This window comes from Pleurodeles waltl, chromosome 3_1 (genome assembly GCF_031143425.1).
Source record: "Pleurodeles waltl isolate 20211129_DDA chromosome 3_1, aPleWal1.hap1.20221129, whole genome shotgun sequence".
NCBI lineage: Eukaryota > Metazoa > Chordata > Amphibia > Caudata > Salamandridae > Pleurodeles > Pleurodeles waltl.
Window position 1 is genome coordinate 1897563509 of NC_090440.1, and position 22174 is coordinate 1897585682.

At 46.1% G+C, this 22174-nt stretch overlaps 1 protein-coding gene across 1 annotated transcript in view; it reads right to left on the reverse strand.

Moving 5' to 3' along the window:
• The window catches only part of CARF (calcium responsive transcription factor), a 256489-nt gene that overhangs the window by 35607 nt on the left and 198708 nt on the right, over window positions 1–22174 (reverse strand). The window contains exons 12-13 of the mRNA XM_069226035.1: window positions 17877–17952; window positions 16663–16790 (exon numbers count right to left, since the gene is read on the reverse strand). Coding sequence (XP_069082136.1) covers window positions 16663–16790; window positions 17877–17952 — 204 coding nt within the window. The remainder of the gene's footprint in view (window positions 1–16662; window positions 16791–17876; window positions 17953–22174) is intronic.

The window sequence follows — 22174 nt, forward strand, 5'->3', positions numbered from 1 at the left end:
ACATCATAGGTGCCATTGATGGGACACATGTGGCTTTGGTCCCCCCCCACAGGAGTGAACAGGTGTACAGAAACCGGAAGAGTTATCATTCGATGAATGTACAGATGGTATGTTTGGCAGACCAGTACATCTCCCATGTGAATGCCATGTTCCCTGGCTCGGGGCATGACGCCTACATCCTGCGGAATAGCAGCATCCCTTATGTGATGGGTCAACTCCAGAGGCACTGTGTGTGGCTATTAGGTGAGCATCTGGAAGCAAGTCATTGGGAATGGTTGTCTGGGTCTGGGGTTATCCCTACAGGTTAGTGTGTGTCTAACAGTTGTCCCTCGCCATTTGCAGGTGACTCTGGTTACCCCAACCTGTCATGGCTACTGACCCCAGTGAGGAATCCCAGGACAAGGGCAGAGGAACGCTACAATGAGGCCCATGGGCGAACTAGGAGGGTGATCGAGCGGACCTTCGGGCTCCTGAAGGCCAGGTTCAGGTGCCTCCATATGACAGGTGGATCCCTATTCTACTCACCAAAGAAGGTGTGCCAGATCATCGTGGCCTGCTGTATGCTTCACAACTTGGCTTTGCGACGACAGGTGCCTTTTCTGCAGGAGGATGGTCCAGATGGCGGTGTTGTGGCAGCTGTGGAGCCTGTGGACAGTGAAGAGGAGGAAGCAGAGGAAGAAGACATGCACAACAGGGACTCAGTGATCCTGCAATATTTCCAGTGAGACACAGGTAAGAATACAAACCTGCCTACTACATGTACTTTAACACTACTACCTCTACTGTCTGCCATTTTCACCCAGTGTATGGTCACTGAGTTGTCACTTTCCCTTACGATTTCACAGATGTGGGTCCCACTGTGTGACATCTGCTTAGATTCCTCATGGACTAGAGCTGTGTGACATAGGTATGTTGACATTACTATTTAAAAAGCATTTTGTCACTCTAATTGCTAATACACTATTTCGAAATCACAGACAGACACCAGATCGTTTTGTGCTTTAGGTGTGTTTATTTAAGTGCTCAATATTGGAGGGGGTAGTGAAATGGTGAGGGGTGATGGTGGAGGAGTGTCCAGGGCAGAGTCCAGTCTATTAGTCTCACAGATGCATTGCCCATATGGGCATAGGAAGTGGAGCTGGGGCAGTTTAAGTATGGACAGGGTGACAAAGTGGGACAGTAGGATGACAATCAGGGTGGTCTCATTTCTTGGCGGGGGTCTTGGCATCGTGCTCTGTCTTTGTCCTGGATCTCAGGGACCGTTTGAGGGGTGGTTCTCCCTCTGCAGGGGGAGGGGGGGTGCTGGTGTGGTGGTCCTGTGGCGGGGCGTCCTGCCCACTAGCGCCGGCAGAGGTGGTGGGCAGTTCATCGCCCATGCTAGTGTCAGGGGCCCCTTGTAGTGCCACAGTGTCCCTCCTGGTGTTGAGTACTTCCTTCAGCACCCCTACGATGGTGCCCAGGGTGGAGCTGATGGTTCTGAGTTCCTCCCTGAAGCCCATATAAATGTTCCTCCTGCATGCGCTGGGTCTCCTGAAACTTGGCCAGTACCGTTGCCATCGTCTCCTGGGAGTGGTGGTAGGCTCCCATGACGGAGGAGAGGGCCTCATGGAGAGTGGGTTCCCTTGGCCTGTCCGCCCCCTGTCGCACAGCAGCCCTCCCAGTTCCCCTGTGTTCCTGGGCCTCTGTCCCCTGGACCGTGTGCCCACTACCACTGCCCCCAGGTCCATGTTGTTGGGGTGGTGGGTTATCCTGGGTTCCCTGTAGTGGTGGACACACTGCTGATTGACGTGTCCTGGGGACGGAGGTATGGGCCTGCTGGGTGGGTGCTGTGCTGGTGTTTCCAGAGGGGGGAAGGTCTGTGGTGGCCTGTGCCTGTGTGAGGGGAACCGACTGTCCCGAGGTCCCCGATGGTCCGGGCTGGTCGTCTAGATCCAGTTGGACAGAGGTGCTGTCATCACTGTGGGCCTCTTCTGTTGGTGGTGTGGACATGTGTGGACCCTCCTGTCCGGTGTCGTTGGGTAGGGGTCCTGCAAGGGTATAAAGGATGTTTATTAAATCTGTGTGTGTAATGGTGTGCAATGGGTGGGTGACCATGTACCCCAGTGCTAGCATTCCTGTGTGGGACCTTGTGTGATGATGGTTTAGGGGGGTGTATGGGTATGTGCATTGGGCATGCTTTGGTGATGGGTGTCCATGCTTTGTTGTTGCATGCAGGGCTTGGTGTTGGGATGGGTGGTTTGTGATGTTGGGACATATGTGAGGAGTTGGGGTGCTGGGGGTGAGGGTGGGGGTATCTGATAGAATGCAGGTAGGGTGGGGGATGTAATAGTAAAGCTTTGACTTACCAGAGTCCATTCCTCCACCTACTCCTGCGAGGCCCTCAGGATGCAGAATCGCCAAGACTTGCTCCTCCCATGTTGTTAGTTGTGGGGGAGGAGGTGGGGGTCTGCCGCCAGTCCGCTGAACCGCCAGGTGGTGTCTTGAGACCATGGAACGCACCTTCCCCCGTAGGTCGTTCCACCTCTTCCTGATGTCCTCCCGATTTCTTGGGTGCTGTCCCACTGCGTTGACCCTGTCCATTATTCTTCGCCATAGCTCCATCTTCCTTGCAATTGAGGTGTGCTGCACCTGTGCTCCGAATAGCTGTGACTCTACCCGGACGACTTCCTCCACCATGACCCTGAGCTCCTCCTCCAAGAACCTGGGGTGTCTTTGCCGTGCCATGGGGTGGTGTAGGTGATGTGTGGGGTGGAGTGTGTGGTGATAAGTGTGGTGATATGTAGTGGTGTGTTGTGTGAGGTGCGTGGAAGTTGTGTGGGTGATGGTGTTGTGTGCCTGCGGATGCTAGTTTGTTGATTGTGGTGTCTCTCTCTGGCCTTCTCTCTGTGATTCTGGTCGTGGGGGTTTGTGGGTGATGTGGGTGTGTGTTTTATATTGTAATGGGTGTGTGGGAGTGGTGTGTGTATGTGTATCAGGTGTGTGTATTTTGAATTGTCCAATGTGGCTGTGTTTTGTAAATGTGTGTGTATTTTGAGCGCGGCGGTGTGTACCGCCAATGGAATACCGCGGTTGAAAGACCGCGGCGTGGATTCGTGTGTTGTGATAGTGTGGGTGTATTTCTGTTGCCGTGACGGTGTCGGTTTTGTTTTCGCAGTTTATCACTGACCTTTGGTGTGGCGGACTTGTGTGGTGTCTGAATTTTGGCGGATTCCGAAATGTGGATCATAATAGCTGTGGCGGAATGTTGGCGGTCTTCTGCACGGCGGTAAGCGGCTTTTACCGCCAATGTTGTAATGACCGCCTTTATCTTTTAATACATGGATTTCTAGCTCATTAAACTTAATTGCTCCTGTCAATGATAAGGGATTTAATAGGATAATACCATCATCTCCCTAGTTTTCTGATGACTTGAGAGAAGCTAAAAGCCATTGTAAACAAATTGAATGGTTATGGGGAAAAGATTACTACGTGGAAGCCAAATAGGTCTATCATAAGGCTATCAATTAATCTTAATATCTTGTTCACACCTTTTGTGTTGTTTATATGCTTCTAGGATTGGAGGTACTAAAAACTATACTGAAAAGTTCTTCTCTGTTTTAAAAAGCCCTACTTCCCCTGTTGAATGATGTATCACTGCAAGTCATTCTCAGGACTTCTGCAATAATTTGACACAGTTCATTCAGAATAAAATTCATAAGATTTAATTTTCTGGGACCACTGCGACCGAGACTACATGACTCAAGCCAGTCTTAGCTGGTAAGAGTTTGATCCCATGACTAGGAAAAGGGTGAGCCCTTTGTTATATGTTGTTAAACCTGGTTCATAGTTTGGTCCCTGCCCCCCTCAGATCCTGGCTATGACAGTGGACCTTGTAGCCAATCATTTGGCAGACATCTATAACAGGTCCTTTACCAAACCAGAGGTCCTTGCTTGCCAGAAGAATGCTTTTATTGCCCCTCTTCCTAAGAAACCTGTGGGAGATCCTAGAGTTTTATCCAACCTTAGACCCTTCTATCTCTACTGTTTCAAGCCAAGTTTAATCGAAAAATAAGTTATCTCTTTGTTGTAAGCATTTCTGCAAGCTAATTAGCTACTTGATGAGACTCAATCGGGTTTTAGTGCACTGAACACACCGTGCTTTTTGCCGTAGTCGATGGGGATCGGCCACTTTGGTCCTACTTGATCTCTACGTGACTTCTGGCTTGGCCTCTCAGTCTGTGCTTACTGAACATCGAATCTGCAGCTCCATTCTGGGGTGGCTTAAATCTCTACTTTTTTAACCTTTATTTATATGGTTTCAGGTTAACAACTGCAACCAACAGAGCAGCTCTTGTAAACTTCAGTTACAGTACAGAGTGAGCAGTTGGAGGCATATTTCCATGGAGGAACAATAAATGCACAGTGGTCAGAGGACCAGCGACACAACAGTGGAACATCCAGGGCACTCTGACTTTCTCCATCAATCACACTAAGTGCATAGGTCCTTAATCATTTATGTCTGTAGTCTCCTCACTTGGTGACGTGTCCCTAGTGGCCAAAAACCTATCCTCTAGGGCCTCCCGGCCTACCAAGTCATCCCCCAACTTGTCATCTTTTCTGCTGTGTTTTGTAAGAACTTCTTGAGCTAAAGACCATTAATCACATCCCTAATGTAATACTCTTATGACCGGGCGAGTCTCCCCATCCGATTGACACTCTTCTCTGGGCCAACACCAGTGCCAGTTGTAAGTATTCATATGTCATCCTATTTCCCTTAGGTCTGCTAACATTTTCTAGTCAACAGTTCTTGGGGCCAAGGGCTGCCTATCAACCACCACGACCCAGAAGTCCAGGGCAGCCCGAGGCCATATGCAGGAAATCACCCCCCAAAAACCCGCTATTTGGGAATGTTGCTGATTGGATCCGTGACAGCCAGTGTAAAGCTAGGGATGTCGTGTAGATATAATGAAGGAAGTTAAAGTATTGAACACAGCAGGCATTGCTAGATACAGTCCCCGTCAGGGTGCACACGTGAGCATCTATCAGGGGAGGGCCCAAGTCATTCTCCCAATGCAGCCAGGTGCATAAAGGACACCTGAAACATCCCTCACCATAGCTTTGTATAGCTGTGACATCAAATGGCACCCCGACCCACAACTCAACAAGGTTCCAAAAGTGTTCCATGACACGGGCACCCCGGCGAACATCGTCCAAATCTGCCTGCCAAGGTCAGCCTGACCACAGTAGTGTAGAAAGTGTCTGGGTCCCACCTCAATCTCTGCCTGTGCATCATTAAAGGAAATAAAGTGTTCACTGAGGAAAAGGTTCCGCAGCAACTTACAGCCCCCATCCCATCATGCCTGGACAAGAGTACCACCCTCACCAGCGGCTGCCACATTCAAGCAGTCTGTCTGACCACATACAGTAAGGTGTTTGATATGTCTGCCCCCTCCCTCAACAATGGCAGCAGTTCAGCAGTCTACCAAGCCTGTCAGTAGTCTTTTTTTCCAGTTGTTGAACTCCGCTATCAACCAGGCCATGTGCTGCATCATAGCAGTGATATAATAAAACTCCAAGAGCAGCACCTCCAAGCCACCATCCTCGGTGGTTTGCATGTGAATCTATGAAATATATCAATACTGGAGAACCACAGTTACAGGTAAGTAACTAATTTTCTTCTCCAGTATTGGATCTTTCATAGATTCACATGCTTGAATTAGAGTAGCGAGCAGTAATATTGATTAAGTACACATATAGCCGTACCTTTACAATACGAACCAACATTAGAATATCAATAGAAATGAGAGCAACAGTACCTCTAGTTAGTGTTCAATGGTAACGTAATAATGTTACTCTGTAAGTAACCATCAGTCATAATAAGCACAGATCTCTGCTTTACAACAAATATGTGGCATGCTACGATAATCAGGCTCTAGCATAAGCATAAGAAATAGAACAGATTTAATCTAGATTATAATAAGAAAACCATTGTTCACCTTACCCTGGTTGTGGAGGTGGGATGATCCAAGAGGCTCACCTTAGCGAAACAAATGCCTCAAGACTGCTTGACCCACTGCTGTGTCCATGTCATTCGCTTCATCAAGACAGTAGTGTTTTGTGAGCGTATGCTGGCTGGACCATGTGACCGATCTACAGATCTGCCGTAGGGGTACTCCTGCGAAGAGGGTAGCCGATGCAGCTACCGCCCTTGTTGTGTGGGCTCTTACCCTGTTGTCGAGGGACTTACCAGCCTGAATATGACGGAATTGGATTGCCAGGCCAATCCATCTAGCTACAGTCTGTTTGGATACTGCAAAGCCCTTCCTTGCTTTTCCAAAGGCTACAAACAACTGGTCTGACTTGCGTGTGCTCTGAGTCTTTTGTAGGTAAAACTTCAGACATCTTTTAACGTCCAGGGAATGCAGTGCTTTTTCTGCCACCGTCTGCGGATTAGGAAAAAGTTTTTCAAAACAACCGGTTCATTCAGATGGAAAGTTGAGGGCACTTTCGGAATGTACTTAGGATGCGTTCTCAGAATCACGCTAGTAGTGGTGAACTGAAGAAAAGGCTCTTTAATGGTGAATGCCTGTATGTCACTCACTCTCTTAGCGGAGGTAAGAGCCAGCAACAAAGCTGTCTTCCACGAAATGAACTTTAACTCTGCTCTGTGAATGGGCTCAAAAGGAGGCTTTATGAGCTGCCCCAAGACCACGTTTAGGGACCACATCGGTGGAGGCTTCTGCACTGGTGGAAAAGTACGAAACAGGCCTTTAAGGAACTGCTTTACAATTCTGGTGGAATACAATGAAACCGCATCTTGAGATCTGCGGTATCTTGAAATTGCCGCCACGTGCACGCGGATCGAAGCGTATGAGAGTCCAGACTTTGCCAGGTGTAACAAGTACGGTAATACCTGTTCTGGAGGGGAGGAGATCGGGTGGATCCCTTCAGCTGCGCACCACAGACAAAAACGCTTCCATTTCAGCCTGTAGGTCCTGTTGGTAGTATCCGTTCTAGCTCTGGCTAGAATCTCTCTGCATTCAGAAGAGATGTTTACGTTGGAGTACTTATGGAATTCAGGAGCCAGGCCGATAAGTGGAGAGATGACGGATCCGGATGTCTGACTTGGCCCCGGTGCATCGTTAATAGGGCTGGTTTCTGTTTGAGTAGCACATGTGGTTGTTCCGAGAGCATGAGGAGCTCCGTGAACCACACCTGTCTGGGCCATCTCGGTGCTATTAATAGGAGGCGACAACCCTCCGCCTTCATCTTGCTGATGACTCTTGGTATCAGTGGGATCGGAGGAAAAGCGTAGGCATAAATGCCGGACCATCTCATCGAAAACGCATTCCCCCACAATCCTCTCTGGGGATGCCAGCTTGCGTAGTAGGGGCATTTTTTGTTCTCGAACATGGCAAATAGATCGATGTTTGGTTTGCCCCATAACTGGAAGAACTGATCCAGAATCTCCTGGTCCAGTTCCCACTCGTGGTAGGGAATTATTGTCCTGCTCAGGGTGTCCGCCAGCACGTTGGTGTGTCCTGGGATATTCTCTGCTTTCAGAGAAATGTTGTGCTTTTTGGCCCATTTCTATATGTTTTGAGCCTGTTGTGAGAGCTGTAGAGACCTCGTGCCAGCCTGTTTGTTTAGGTAAAACATGCTTGTGGTATTGTCCGTTCTGATCAAGACATCTGAGCCCTGAAGCCTTGGCAAGAAAGCTTTTAGAGCGAAATCTATTGCTTTGAGCTCCAGGTGATTGATGTGGAGTTGTCTGTCCTTTGGAGGCCAAGACCCACTGATGCGAAGATCCTGAATGTGGGCACCCCCCCTTCGAGGGAAGCATCCGTCGTCACGATATAGCGAGGCACCTGATGAAGAAACATGAGACCTCTGGCCAAATTTGCCAGTGTTGCCCATCAATCTATGGCTGCTCTCATCTCCAGTGTGATGAGAATTTTGTCCTTGAAAGATCTGTGAACCTGGCGCCATTTCAGCCTGCAGTCTGGAACCAGTGGAATGCATGACGATATCATTCCCAGCAGTGACTTGTAAGCGTGAACTGAAACACACTTTTTTGCCAAGAGGTTGCGGGCTCACCCGCTGAGCTTTAATTTTCTTTCCTGCGACGGGTACGCTTTGCTTTGGACAGTGTCCAGTACCGCTCCTAAGAAGCTCAATGTCTGCGTTGGATGAAGATGTGATTTCTGGTAGCTGACGGTAAGTCCCATATCGTCGAACAACTGGAGGCAGAGAGATATGTGACGCACCACTTGGTGTTTTGAAAGTGCTTTTATGAGCCAGTCGTCGAGATAGGGAAACACCTGTATGCCCGACTGGTGAAGATGAGCCGCCACTGGAGCCAGCATCTTTTTAAAAATTGTGGGGGCTGATTTTAAACCGAAAGGTAGGACCCGAAACTGCAGATGCATACCAGCTACCTTGAACCTGAGGAATTTCCGGTGGTTGCGGTGTATTGGAACATGAAAATACACATCCTGGAGGTCTAGGGATGCCATATGATCTCCGGTACTCAGTAGGCGCAAGATGTCCTGCAGTGTTACCATCCTTAACGACTGTTTCTTCAGAAACTTGTTTAGCGACCTTAAGTCCAGAATGGGACGCCAGTCTCCTGAAGGTTTCTTCACCAGAAAGAAGCGTGATTAGAACCCCTTGTTCCTGTGAGGAGCAGGGACCAGCTCTATTGCTCCCTTGCGCAGCATCACTTGTACTTCCTTGAGGAGCTGGGCTACTCGTGGAGGTGTAGGGCCCGACGGCTGGACGTCCGGTGGTTTCTGTATGAACTCCAGAGTATGTCCTCTGGCCACTACGTCCAACACCCACCTCTCTGATGTTATGACCTTCCAACGAAGGAAGTGAGAAGTGATGCGACCCCCGACCTTGGAGCCCCTGGTAGTGTAGGAAGCTGGTATGGCTAGCTGGTCATTTGTTCCTGCTGGTATCTCTTCCCCGTGGCACTGGTCTTCCCTTCGCCGGGTGCCGATATGCCGCGGTAGGTGGTAACCGGTAATGTTGTTGATGTTGGCCGTATTGCTGTCTGGGTCCTGCTGTAGAGGACTGATACAGGGGTCTGTGTTGTTGAAAACCCCCGCGAAAGGAGTAATTTCCTCTGCCTCTTGCCCCACGAAAGGGCTGCCTGTGGTACTGCAAGGTACCAAGCGATCTCGCAGTGTCAGTATCTGTTTTGATGGATTGTAGCATGTTGTCAACATGCTTCCCAAATAGACTTTCCCCATCATACGCCATATCTAGGATGCGGCTCTGGACTTCTGGGCGGAAAGACGTAGACTTGTCTACGCAAGACCACTGCTCCTGCGAGTTGGCAGAATCCTGTTAAGGAGATGTCTATCGCGCAGTCAATGATTTCCGCTACGATCCGCTCACCCTCTTGCAGCATTTCCTTGCTTCCACCTTGACATCCACAGATAACAAATCCACGTAAGCTGACATGTCCGCCCACATCTGTCGATCGTACCTCCCTAGTATGGCCAAGGAGTTGGCCGCCTTTACAGTGATCGCCGTTACCGAGGAGAACTTCTTTCCGATGTTATCCAACCTCCTCCCATCCTTGTCTGGAGGCGCTGCGATAGGTGCCGAAGGGTTCTTCGACCTGCATTGTGCAGCCTGGGATATTACCGAGTCCGCCTTTGGTTGTGATATTAAACAGGCTGGAGTGTTGTCAGGGGCCTTGTATTTCTTCTCGAGCTTTGGCATCTGTGAAGACACTGTGGCTGGGTTCTTCATTGCCTTCAATCCCTCTTGCCATAGGAAGTCCACTATTGGGATTGCTCTTACAGATTTCCTTGATGGCTCTTTGAAATCGTATAAGAAACAATCTGTTTCTTGGGAAACGATAGGCAAGTCAAATCTCTTGGCCGCCCTTTCCATTAAATTGTGGAAACCTATGATGTCCTCAGGGGGGGAATCAACTGGACCTGCCGGCGGTGGCGACAGCGTGGGAATGAGGTAGTCATCCCACTCATTAGGGGCTGCCTCAGAAATGTCTCCTTCTTCCCTCTCTTCATCTGTCGAGATGTGGTCATCCTGTGGCGGTGGTACCAATGGGACACTTCTGTGCGGTGTTCCTGGAAGGCTAGTAAAAGGGGCTTGTATAGGTGTCCGTTGACTGTACGGCCTAGATGGAGTTGCCGGCGTTGACGGCGGGAATCGTCTATAGTAGTCCCTGAGCATACCCTGTAGATTTGTCACCAGAGACCTGGGCATGGGGAAAGAAGGTTCCTGCTCCCCCGTTGGGTATGAAGAGTCCTTCTGATATACCGTTGTGGAATAATAGAGCTGCTGCTGTTCTTCCTCCTCCTCATCTAAGTCTTGGCACTTTACATGCAGCTGAGATGGGCTACTGGCTGCACCGAACATTCCCTCATCCTGGGAATAATTGTCTTCATTGTCATCTAGCAGATGCTGCGGGGGATATGGCAAGACTTTGCTTGGAGACGTATGCCGTGGAAGGATTGATGATGGCCTTTCTCCCATGGAGATAAAAGAAAGAGGGAGGAATCTTGTGGACTCCTGCTGTGCTTCAAAATCTCCAGAGGGGGGCATGATGGTCGACGATTGAGTGGACAGAACTTCCATCCCTGCTGCTGACATTGCAGTGTTCGTCGTCGACAGTCCCCTCGTCTACGGTTCTCTCGTCGGCGGTTGTGGCATTGATGGATCTGTCGTCGACAATGGTGGTTTCGTCGACGGGTCTCTCGTCGACAGATCTCTCGTCGGGGGTTGTCCTGTCGACGTCGTTTTCCTCATTCTCGAGGTCAGGTGCTTCATCAACGGCAGTGCTGTCGTAGACGGGTGGACCACTTCTGCTTCCGCTGTCGACGATGTCTTCGCCGACGATGGCTTTTTGAATATTTTGGCCGTTATGATCGTCGTCGATGAAAGCGGTGATGATGTTATAATCATTGGAGATACTGCCGTCGTAAACGTGGATGTCATCGTCGTCGCTGAGACCGTCGACGGTGTCGTCGACGGGGCCGTCATCAACAAATGTTTCTTGGTGACATCAGAGGGAGGCCTTACCGGATCACTCGTCGGCGACAGTGACAGAGAGGCACTTTTTGCGGGTTCCTTTTTTCCCACAGGCGTCGTAGGCTCTGAACAAACCTTTTTTAAGAGTTTTGACTGGGTCTCTGATCTGGCAGTAGTAGGCTCTTGGTGCCCCTGTTTCTCCATAGATTTATGCTTTGTCTTTTTCATCATCTTCTTTGGGGTTTCCTCAGATAGCTTTCCCTTTTCTCCCTGACGTTTGAGGGAGTGAGATGATGCTTCACTCTCATCTGAGAATGGGTTTTCCATGGCTTTCTGTCTCTGGAGCCACAACAGAAGCCTACCCTCACGGTCCTTGAGGGTTTTCTGACTAAAGGTGCAACAGATTTTACAGTCTCTCACCTTGTGGTCAGGATAGAGGCAGTAGATACACATTCTGTGGGGGGGTCATCAACATGAAGTCTCTTCTTCCCACAGCTGCAACAATCTCTAAACAGACCTTTCTTAGCTTGCTGAGACATGCTAGAACAGTAAAAGTTAAATATTCTGAGAGAAAAATTCCTGTCAGAAAGGTATACTGAGCAGAGCTCAGGGAGACTCTCTTCACACGACTTGCGGTAGAAAATCTTAGGGAAAGAGCCTCTGTTGGGAGTGTTCTAGAGGGTGTTGACGCCTAATTGGCTGAGGTTCAACTTTGGGTCTTTTTGCAAAACGACATGGATAGACTATAAAAGAACCTAAGGGGGCCCTTGGGGCCTAGTGTATAAAGTGTACTGCTATGTGTATTTCAGGTTACCGTGAGGCTCCCACCTCGACGACGGGGATGATTCGAGCATGTGAATCTTTGAAAGATCCAATACTGGAGAAACTCAAGATCCAGCTGCTTAAATGTGTTTAAATCTTTTGTTGCTCTCCGTTCTTCAGTTTTTTCCAGTGGCAAGGCACCCCTTTTTGGGGTAGCGGTTTGCACGTTACAAGTGTTATTCATTCATTCAATACTGATTAGCACTAATGGTAAGCCATAGACAATGTATAATGCATTGTTGCATTCCGGTTTGGATAAGTAGGCAGCCAGAAGCCTTCGCAGCCAGACTGTGCGAACAAGCTTCTTATTAGTCAATGTCATTGATGGTGGAGAAAACAAGCAAGCTTCCTGGAGCTACAAGCACTGTCTATATTGCATCACAGTCTATCATGAGAAAGCAACTATTTGATCTGTGATATAGAGTGAGAAGAATCTCTTGGGAATTCTAACCTATAATCATTCATATGGGAAGCTAATACGCATAAGCTATACAATTGCAAATTTTATAAATAATCACACTATAATGATCATAATACATAAAAAAATACATAAAAAAGTTATTTGTAGAAATACAGTAAAAGAAATACACAAATGTAATACAATTGCAGTGTATTACAGGGCTCTCAGGCCGTGTATGAATGATAGGCAGGGGTCCTACATGAATATCACCTAGGCAAACAATGTGTAAACACAAACCAATGTGGTCACGATAGTACCAATATGTATGTCAGCATGTTGCTGTCCGGGAAGTGGCTGGGAATAATAGTGTCCCTAATGGCACCTGTGCAAGATAAAAAATTGGGCCCACCTTAGCTGGTAGGTTTCCTACACAAAAAAGCACATCTAACTCCTGCAAATCAACATGCAGCCAAAATCTAAAAAAAATTACTGGAAAAGTTAAGACCTCTAACATTTAAGGCTGTGAAGTGTAACACTAGGTGCATAAGTGCAAGATAATAGAAGCACCCTCATGAATCCTCACTCCACACCCAGTCCAGCCCGAGTAAAAGATGAATCCCTCCTACCCTGATAATGAGCACAGAAATATTCCAGCGGCCACTTCCAAGCTGATGATGCAAACCAAGAATAATGGACAATACGATGAATGAAAAAAGATGTAGGTAGTAAGAGCATTGCAAAAGATTTTCATCAGGACTTCTTCACAGTCTTCCTATTTACTTTGTGCAGGCAATCCATTCTTAAGGGAAAATCCTTCTGCTCTTTAAGCAAAATAAGTGTCACCCAGGGGTGCACATCCTCATTGTCCTCCTTCAGATCGTGTATGCTTACACTGTCCTATTGAGATCTTCACACTTGTCAAACAGTTGTTACACGTGAGAATCTAGCATAGTGATGGTAGTAGTCATCACAGTCAGTCTTTGCTGTAGACTGAGAAAGCTGTTCATTAGCAGCAATCATAGACTGAGTGGACTACATATCCCTAAGAAGGCCGACAATGTAGTTGTCGATAGCAGCCCACAATTTATCCAGTCAATTTGCATGTGTCTTTACTAAAATCCTCGTTTAGGTTGGCTGAAAAACAAAGGAAATACTCTTTAGTAAGAGACATGTTCATTTTGGTACCAAAAGTGGCGCCTCTGTGACTAACTGCCTGACGCACGCTGAACCAACCAGTTAATGCTGCCAGGTTTATATGTTGGAGAAATGATTAATCTTGCCTTGCCTCAGCTTCTTTGCAGATTGCAACATGGGATGGGTACTTCCCACTGAAGAACATAGCATAGCACCAGCAAGTGGTCAATGGTGTAGGGCAAATTGCTACAACACATTCATTTCACAAGGTATCCGTATGTTTTAACTGATGGGTAGAAGCAGACCAAACTTCCCAGTGCACTTACCAGTCTCCAGCCCTGCGTTACGAGGAAGTGAAGTGGTAGAAGATCAGTCACAAGAGTGAAAGAATTTAAGACAGTTAGGCAGGAGTCTCTAGGGTGTCATCGATTGCAGAGCATGGCTTACGGCATCAAAGCACAGAATGAAGCAAAATAGTAAACCACAGGTCGGCATCACGTTTGAGGGAAGGCCTTTGTCTCCAAAAATATTATTAGAGTAACACAAAATCCACAAAGAAGAGGCTTTCAACTAACCCTGCAGACAAGGGCGAGTGCAGCAGCAAGCACATTTGTTAAGTGCAGCAGCAGAAGTCAACAGAACAATGCAAACACCACAAGAGGCCCCAGTCCACTTCAGAAGCACACTAGTCAGCAATCAGTCCCCTCAATGGGCCTTAAACAGAGGCCAACCAAGACCATGGACCCGAAACCTCTTCGTTCCTCAAAGGCCCTGAGTGGGATGGCATTTACCCCGGCTCATGTTCTCCTCTCTGCCCTATGTCCCTGCAAAGTCTCTACTCACCATCCCCTCCAACCCTTAGACAGATGCGGTGGCAGTGGGCCAGTCGCATGATCTCTGATAAGCATCAACCCTCACAGCAGGGCAGCAGCATGAAGTCAAGCTGGGTCTACAGGTAGTTGCAGCCTAGGGTTTCCTGCTTAGCTCCTGCATAAGTCCACTCCAGCACAGAAGTTCTTCACATGGGTTTAAAAGCCCACCACCATGTTAAGAAGTAGCAAAAGTGCATTTTAGAACCTCATGGACAAACAAAGTGATTTGCCCAACATGTCTAAGAACAGCAGCTAGAAAATGTGCAGCACGATTTGGCGCACAGCTTTTGTCCTCTGCATTTATTTTTAGAATGATGAAATTCTGCTAAAGTTAAGCATGTTCTTAAAAAGCTTTGTTTATGCTCCATGGCCTTTATTGTTGACCCCTGGTATCTTACTAAGGAACCAACAGACATTATGATCAGCTGCACTCCTTCAAACGTAAACTGGTCTAAAGAGCTACTGAGGAACATAGGGATTAGGCAAGCTAGGCATTCCCCTTTAATCAGTGTATGATCATGCTAGAAATAGCTTACAGAGTGAGTGAATGGAGCAATTTTATGAGCAATGCAAAAGTAAATAAGTGCAGTTTATTTTATGCTGAATTGGAATGCTGTAAGTGACTACTGGTCTTGGAGAAATGTTGGTGAAATGCACTTGTGCCATTATTTCATCTTCCAAATAACAAGTGTTCATGAAACAAACTCTTTGTTGCAGGTTCTAAGTATCACCCTCAGCAATGATACCAGTCAATAAATGCATTCAAAAAGTAATCACATCCTTACCCTAATCCCAGCAAATATATACGGTCCCTCAAATAAATAGCTCAAGAAAATTGTAGCAAATGCAATATGAACTCAAAGTGTATGGCCCATTCAGAACAGAGGTCCTGATTTAGATCTTAGCGGTAATGGTCCCGCCACCGATTTTCCATTGGAAAACCAGACCACTGCCTTGACTGTCCGCCCTCCCAATCTAGATGTTTGTGGGACCATAGGTAAGAGACCACCCGAGTCCCCAGCAACTCCGCCAAGAATCTCCAGCCACCTCGACGGCAGCCTTAAGAATTGGGGCTGATGATGGGACTCCAGTCACCTTTACTGCCAAGCAGATTTGGATGTGCCTTACCACCAAGCCAACTGTGGTGGTCTGACCTCCACACCTGAGATGGCAGATTGGGGGGGGGGAATGAGGTACAAACCTACTCTTTTCCTCCATTCCTCTTCCATTTTCGACTGGACGTCACTGGACACCACCTTCTGTGGCTGCTGCCACCGGACCACGTTGATAACACAACTGCCTCCCCCCCACATTCACCCCCACCCCGTCGCCCGACTGACAGGTAGGTAACCCGCATTGGCTGTGTATGTTGTGTGGTCACTGCAAATGAACACAATACCACGTCAAAGTAATTTTTTTAATTACTATGACATGCATATGTCGGAAACACATTTGTGTAGAACATGGATGGGGACACACTGGTACATGACACATATCACACACATACACAACTGTCATTGTGTGTCAGTATTCATTAGCAAATGAATGCTGGTAGTACAGTGACGTTACATTCACACCCATCGACAATGGCCATGTGTGCACATTGCAAGGGGATCTGTACATGTGATGATGTGCTAACAGTTGTGTATGCGAGTCAGTACATGTATGTGTGTGTGCACACCGCGATTGGCTAGTTAAGGCGATGGGAGCTGGAGTGGATCATGTGGTTGTGTCTGTACGTGTGCCACTTGTATGTGGGTTCAATGTTGTTGTGTTGCTGTGTGTCACGTTCCGGTGAGTGTTGTTGTGTGGTTGTCGCTGTTGTGAGGAGTGAAGTTGTGCTTGTGTGTGAGAGTGTTTGTGTAGATGTGTGTGTAGCTGTATTGATTGTTGTGGTTCTGTCAAGTGTGAGTACGATGTCAACAATGTGCCATTGATGTATGCCAATGTGTGTTTCCGGCATGTTCGTGTTGTGGAGAAATGGCCAAGGATATAAATGTGTATGTAGTGTGTTGTGTAATGCAGGGGGACACATATGGCTAAGGGGCAGTGTGTGTGTGTGTGTGCGAGAGACTTACCTCTACTCCACGGCCAGTGCCATCGTTCGATGACCATTGGGTCCAGTGACTGTCTCCCTCTGTCTCTAATTCGCCACCAGTACACTGCCTGCAGGACTGTAACATCTAAATAGGGTCGGTGGGAACCCACCAGACTGATGGCTAGGAAAAGCATTGCTCATCCACAATATATCTAAAAATGTCTGGCGGAACATAGTTGACTAGCATTTCAGGTCTGCTGCTGCCACGGATTGACGGTACACCGCCAAGATCTAAATCAAGTGCAGAGTTTGCTATCTTTTCTAAATATCATGTTCAAATAACAATTTTCAAAATATGAACAGTGGTAGCTAGCTGCCACTTGGGAAAGTAATTTTGAACCCTAGTGTACCTGCAATTGTGCGAAGATTTTTGGTTGCAGTGAGGACAACGAGGAGAGCAGATGGACGGTCTCTGGAGACAGGGAGTCTCCGATCTGGCTTGACTCCACTTTGGCGATGATGGCATCCGATGCATTTTCTTAACCAAAAAACAGAAGAGCATGTTAAAAGTAGTTTGTAACACCATTCTATTGAAAAAAAACATGCCCTGTAAGTGGAGGCAGATTTACAAATAGGAGACAAACTTGGACATTCAATCCCAGGACAAAAAGTAGGGGAAGGGCTTACAAAAAAAAGAAAATTGAGAAATAGTGGAAGAATACATTGATGGGGTAGTATTTGATGACTAGCATATTAAAGGCATGTCCATTGGAACCATAGACAAGTGCTCCAGGCTTTGTAGAGTGGAAAAGTTCAGCTCTCTCATATGATGAGCTCACCATAAACATCTGTTTCATTTTTAAATAACGAGTGGTTAAAAAAGAGATACTGTGCTACCTTATCCTATGCAAATGATCCAGGGCACAAGACCAGATCCCCCTAAAGGTCGAGGGCAGATTGATCACTAATATTCCAAATAGCAAGTAAAATTAAGGTGTTAACTACCAGATAGCGGAAAATAATGAAGTGTCTAGAGATGGAGAAGTGGTATGTAAAATGATAAGACTGGATGGCCATGGAAAGAACTACAACAACAACCAGAAGAGGAAGGACAAAACCCTTCCCACTTGACAGCCAGTACAGTCATTCAAATGAGTAACAATAACAGAGAAGTCCGTGGTCCTTTTACGTTTAGGGCATTACTAGAGTAGACATACTAGGGATGGTACAGATTGCAAGATAGGTTGCTGAAGCTCTGGTACAACCCCATGAAAAAGGATGGAACTTTTTGAAACATTAAGTATGGTATTGGCTGAAACAATGGACTGCACCAAATTGTAGTGGAGAGAGGGCCCACAGAAGAGATGCATGTAGAGCAAGAACTAAAGACACTACCAAACAGAGTTCACCAAATTTATATATTGTTCAATTGCCATTTGTGTTTTAAACAAGTCATACTTACAGTCAAGTTTAAATATGGTTTAGTGGTGAGTCTCAGATCAATGAAAGAACCCATCTTGTGTGATGGTATGACTTACTTCAGAGTCCCAATACAAGTAAAATTAAAACAGAAAAAAAGTATATCACAGTTACTCGTGCACAGCATATACACGTATTAACATACCATCTGTATGGGGAGTGGCAAGTGTAACAGTTAATGCTTCTTTGACAGCATTTTCTGACTCTGAGGCCCACTGCAGCTACAATGAAAGAAAACAGTACTTTGTTAAAGTGGATAAAATTGTAGTCAATCAGAGCCATTGTTTTGTGGGCTATTCTGGCAATCATCTTCTTTAAGTCATACATCGTAAGGTTCCTTCAGGTTTATGTCAGATTAACTTTAGCTAAAAAGTCATTAATTTAGAGGGCTGTTGAGCAGCTAGTTCCCTGGCTCTTCATCACAGCTCTATAAACTAGGTGGGGTATGGAGGGTTGTGGGCACCTCTTTAGGACCCTTTGTGGCGCTGAAGGTTGAGGCATAGGGGAGAGAGTAGAGAAGGCTGCACAGGTGTGGGAGGAGCTGCAGTGCATAAGTGACAGTCTAGAGACAATAAGGAGAAGTCATCAAATATTGACACAAGGGAGTTGCCCTCTGCCCCCGCTTGAGAATAAGTAGATGTGCAGCTGCGCTGGCTGTGGGTGAGGAATTGCTGTATGGGATAACACTTGATGGAACACTGCAACTTTCAACAAGATAAGAGCCTGTGTGTATTTTTGTGAAATGGATGTGGCTACGGCAGTATTAAATGGATAATAGCTGCATGGAAATACAAATGGTACATAGAATGTACGTGGTGTACAGGGCATGACCTGTGAAAATTCAAAAAGCTGTGTGGGTGCTGAATATACATTTGTCAATTGAAGAAGGGTCACCTTACTGTCCAGTCTATGGTGTTGCCACTCTTTGTATTACATGTTAGACATTTAGATACTGCCGGATGGGTTACTCCATCACACTGGTAATGGATATCCCATCTGCCAAAATCTAAATCCCATAAAAAATAATGGCATTTAGATTTCGGAGGACAGGGTTGTCTGTCACTGTGTGATGGAGTAACCTGTCATCCATTATCTAAATCAGGCCCTTAGTGTAAAGACATCCATTGTATTCAATGTGGAACTCACTTTGTAACATGAGTGACAAGGATGGGATTTCACATATGGTACGGGGCACTAGATTTACTATGTGTACAGATCACAGGCCATTGCTTAACATGCTTTAAACTGAAGGAGGGACTCTTACCATGAGGTTGGCTTGACTGGTGTCTAAGATGAGAGACTTTTTGGATTGATGATAAACATATTTCATGAAAATAAATGCCAATGCTGACTGATGCCTTTGGAAGTGTAAGATGTTGGTGTGGTGGCAAAAGAAAGATAAATTGAGGTTTCTTTTATCAGGAGATTTAGATCAAGGTTCTAATTTCATGTCAGATTACCAACACAATGCCTCACAGGAAAATGGCAAAAAAGCTGGTAAAGACCAAATTTGATCATGTTCAGGAAATTCAACTGGGTTGGTTGACCTGAGGAGGCGAACTTGAGGGAGGGGCTTCAGGCGTTCAGGAAGGTTAAAGGCGAAGAAAACAAGTTACTTACCTGTAACTACAGTAATCCAGTATTGATATCTTCCATAAATTCACATGCTTGAATCATCCCAGTCGATGAAAAAAGCAGTGAGTGAAAATGTCCATAGGTTATAATGCTAGCAGAATCACACATATAGCCTATCCATGTCCTTTTGTAAAAAGAACCAAACTTGACTTATGATCAATCAGGCTCCAGCACCCTCTAGAATACTCCCCAGAGAGGCTCATTCCCTCAGATTTTCTAGCACAAGAGTGAGGAATATGTAATGAAAAAGAAATGTGAGCCTCAAAGGGGAGGAGGGTGGGTCACATGTGAATTTATGAAAGATACCAATACTGGATAACTGTAGTTCCAGCTAAGTAACTTGTTTTCTTATCCAGTATTGGATCTTTCATAAATTCACATGCTTGAATCTGAATAGCCAGCAGTACTCCTAATAACCGTTCTGCCCGCAGTGGATGGTGGGTGCGAGCATTGTAATCTTTCTAATTATATGCCTATATATACACACACACACATATACGTAAAATGTCACTTACCCAGTGTACATCTGTTTGTGGCATGTTGCGCTGCAGATTCACATGCTGTGCTCTATTCCTGCCATCTAGTGTTGGGCTCGGAGTGTTACAAGTTGTTTTTCTTGGAAGAAGTATTTTTGAGTCACGGGACCAAGTGACTCCTCCCTTTCGGCTCCATTGCGCATGGGCGTCAACTCCATCTTAGATTGTTTTCCCAGCATAGGGTGAGGTAGGAGTTGGTAAAGTAAAGATATTAAAGATGCCTATGCAATGGAGTAGATATGTATGTACATAGTGTGTAGTAAAGGAATATTATTTACATATATACAATTTACATGCAAATTAAAAAAAGCTACAGGCTCCCGGGGAGGTGGGAGGGCGCATGTGAATCTGTAGCGCAACATGCCACGAACAGATGTACACTGGGTATGTGACATTTTCCGTGCGATGACGTGTAGCTGCATATACACATGCTGTGCATAGACTACAAAGCAGTAATCCTCCCAAAAGTGGTGGCCAGCCTGTAGGAGTTGAAGTTGTCTGAAATAACGTTCTTAATACAGACTGACCTACTGTGGCTTGTTGTGTTGCTAACACATCTACACAGTAATGCTTAGTAAATGTGTGAGGTGTAGACCAGGTGGCTGCCTTACAAATCTCTGTCATTGGTATATTACCTAAAAAAGCCATTGTGGCACCTTTCTTTCTTTCTAGTGGAGTGTGCCCTTGGTGTAATGGGTAATTCTCTTTTAGCTTTAAGGTAACAAGTCTGAATGCATTTGACTATCCATCTGGCTATGCCTTGTTTGGATATAGGGTTACCTGCATGTGGTTTTTGGAAAGCTATGAACAATTGTTTTGTTTTACGAAATGCTTTTGTTCTGTCTATGTAATACATTAGCGCTCTTTTTATGTCTAATGTATGCAGTGCCCCTTCAGCTACTGAGTCTGATTGTGGAAAGAAGACTGGGAGTTCAACTGTTTGGTTTAGATGAAACAGTGATATGACTTTTGGTAAAAAAAATTGATTTGTACGGAGAACCACTTTATGTTTGTGTATTTGTATAAAGGGTTCTTGGATAGTAAACACCTGTATTTCGCTAACTCTTCGTAGTGAAGTGATAGCTATTAGAAAGGCTACTTTCCAAGTCAAGAATTGGATTTGACAAGAATGCGTGGGTTCAAATGGTGGCCCCATGAGTCGTCTAAGTACAATATTAAGATTCCACAAAGGTACTGGTGGTGTCCTTGGAGGTATGATTCTTTTTAGTCCCTCCATAAAGGCTTTAATAACTGGGAATCTAAAAAGCGATTTTGTATGTTTAATCTGCAGATAAGTAGATATCGCAGTGAGATGGATTTTTATGGAAGAAAAAGCCAAATTAGATTTTTGTAAGTGTAGTAAATAACTTACAATGTTTTGTATGGAGGCGTCTAGCGGTGTGATTTGATTTGCCTGGCAGTAGAAAACAAATCTTTTCCATTTATTAGCGTAACAATGCCTTGTTGTCAGTTTTCTTGCTTGTTTAATGACCTCCAAACACTCATTTGAAAGGTTTAGATATCCAGATTCTAAGACTCCAGGAGCCAGATTGCTAGGTTGAGCGATGCTGGATTCGGGTGTCTGATCTGTTATTTGTGTTGTGTTAACAGATCTGGTCTGTTTGGTAGTTTGATGTGCGGTACTACCGAGAAGTCCAACAGTGTGGTGTACCACGGTTGGCGAGCCCACGTTGGAGCTATGAGTATTAGTTTGAGTTTGTTTTGACTCAGTTTGTTGACCAGGAAAGGAATGAGCGAGAGAGGGGGAAAAGCGTAAGCAAATATCCCTGACCAGCTGATCCATAGAGCATTGCCCTTGGACTGAGGGTGTGGGTACCTGGACACGAAGTTTTGGCACTTTGCGTTTTGTTTTGTTGCAAACAGATCTATGTTTGGTGTCCCCCAGCGGTAGAAGTAATCTTGTAGTATCTGGGGATGTATTTCCCACTCGTGAGTTTGCTGGTGATCTCGACTGAGATTGTCGGCTAACTGATTTTGAATACCTGGTATATATTGTGCTATCAGGCGAATGTTGTTGTGAATTGCCCAATGTCAAATTTTTTGTGCTAGGAGACACAGTTGTGACGAGTGTGTCCCCCCTTGTTTGTTTAGATAATACATTGTTGTCATATTGTCTGTCTTGACAAGAATGTGTTTGTGGACTAAAAAGGGGCTGAAAGGCTTTCAGTGCCAGAAAGACTGCTAGCAGTTCTAAGTGATTTATGTGAAGTTGTTTTTGTTGACTGTCCCATTGGCCTTGTATGCTGTGATT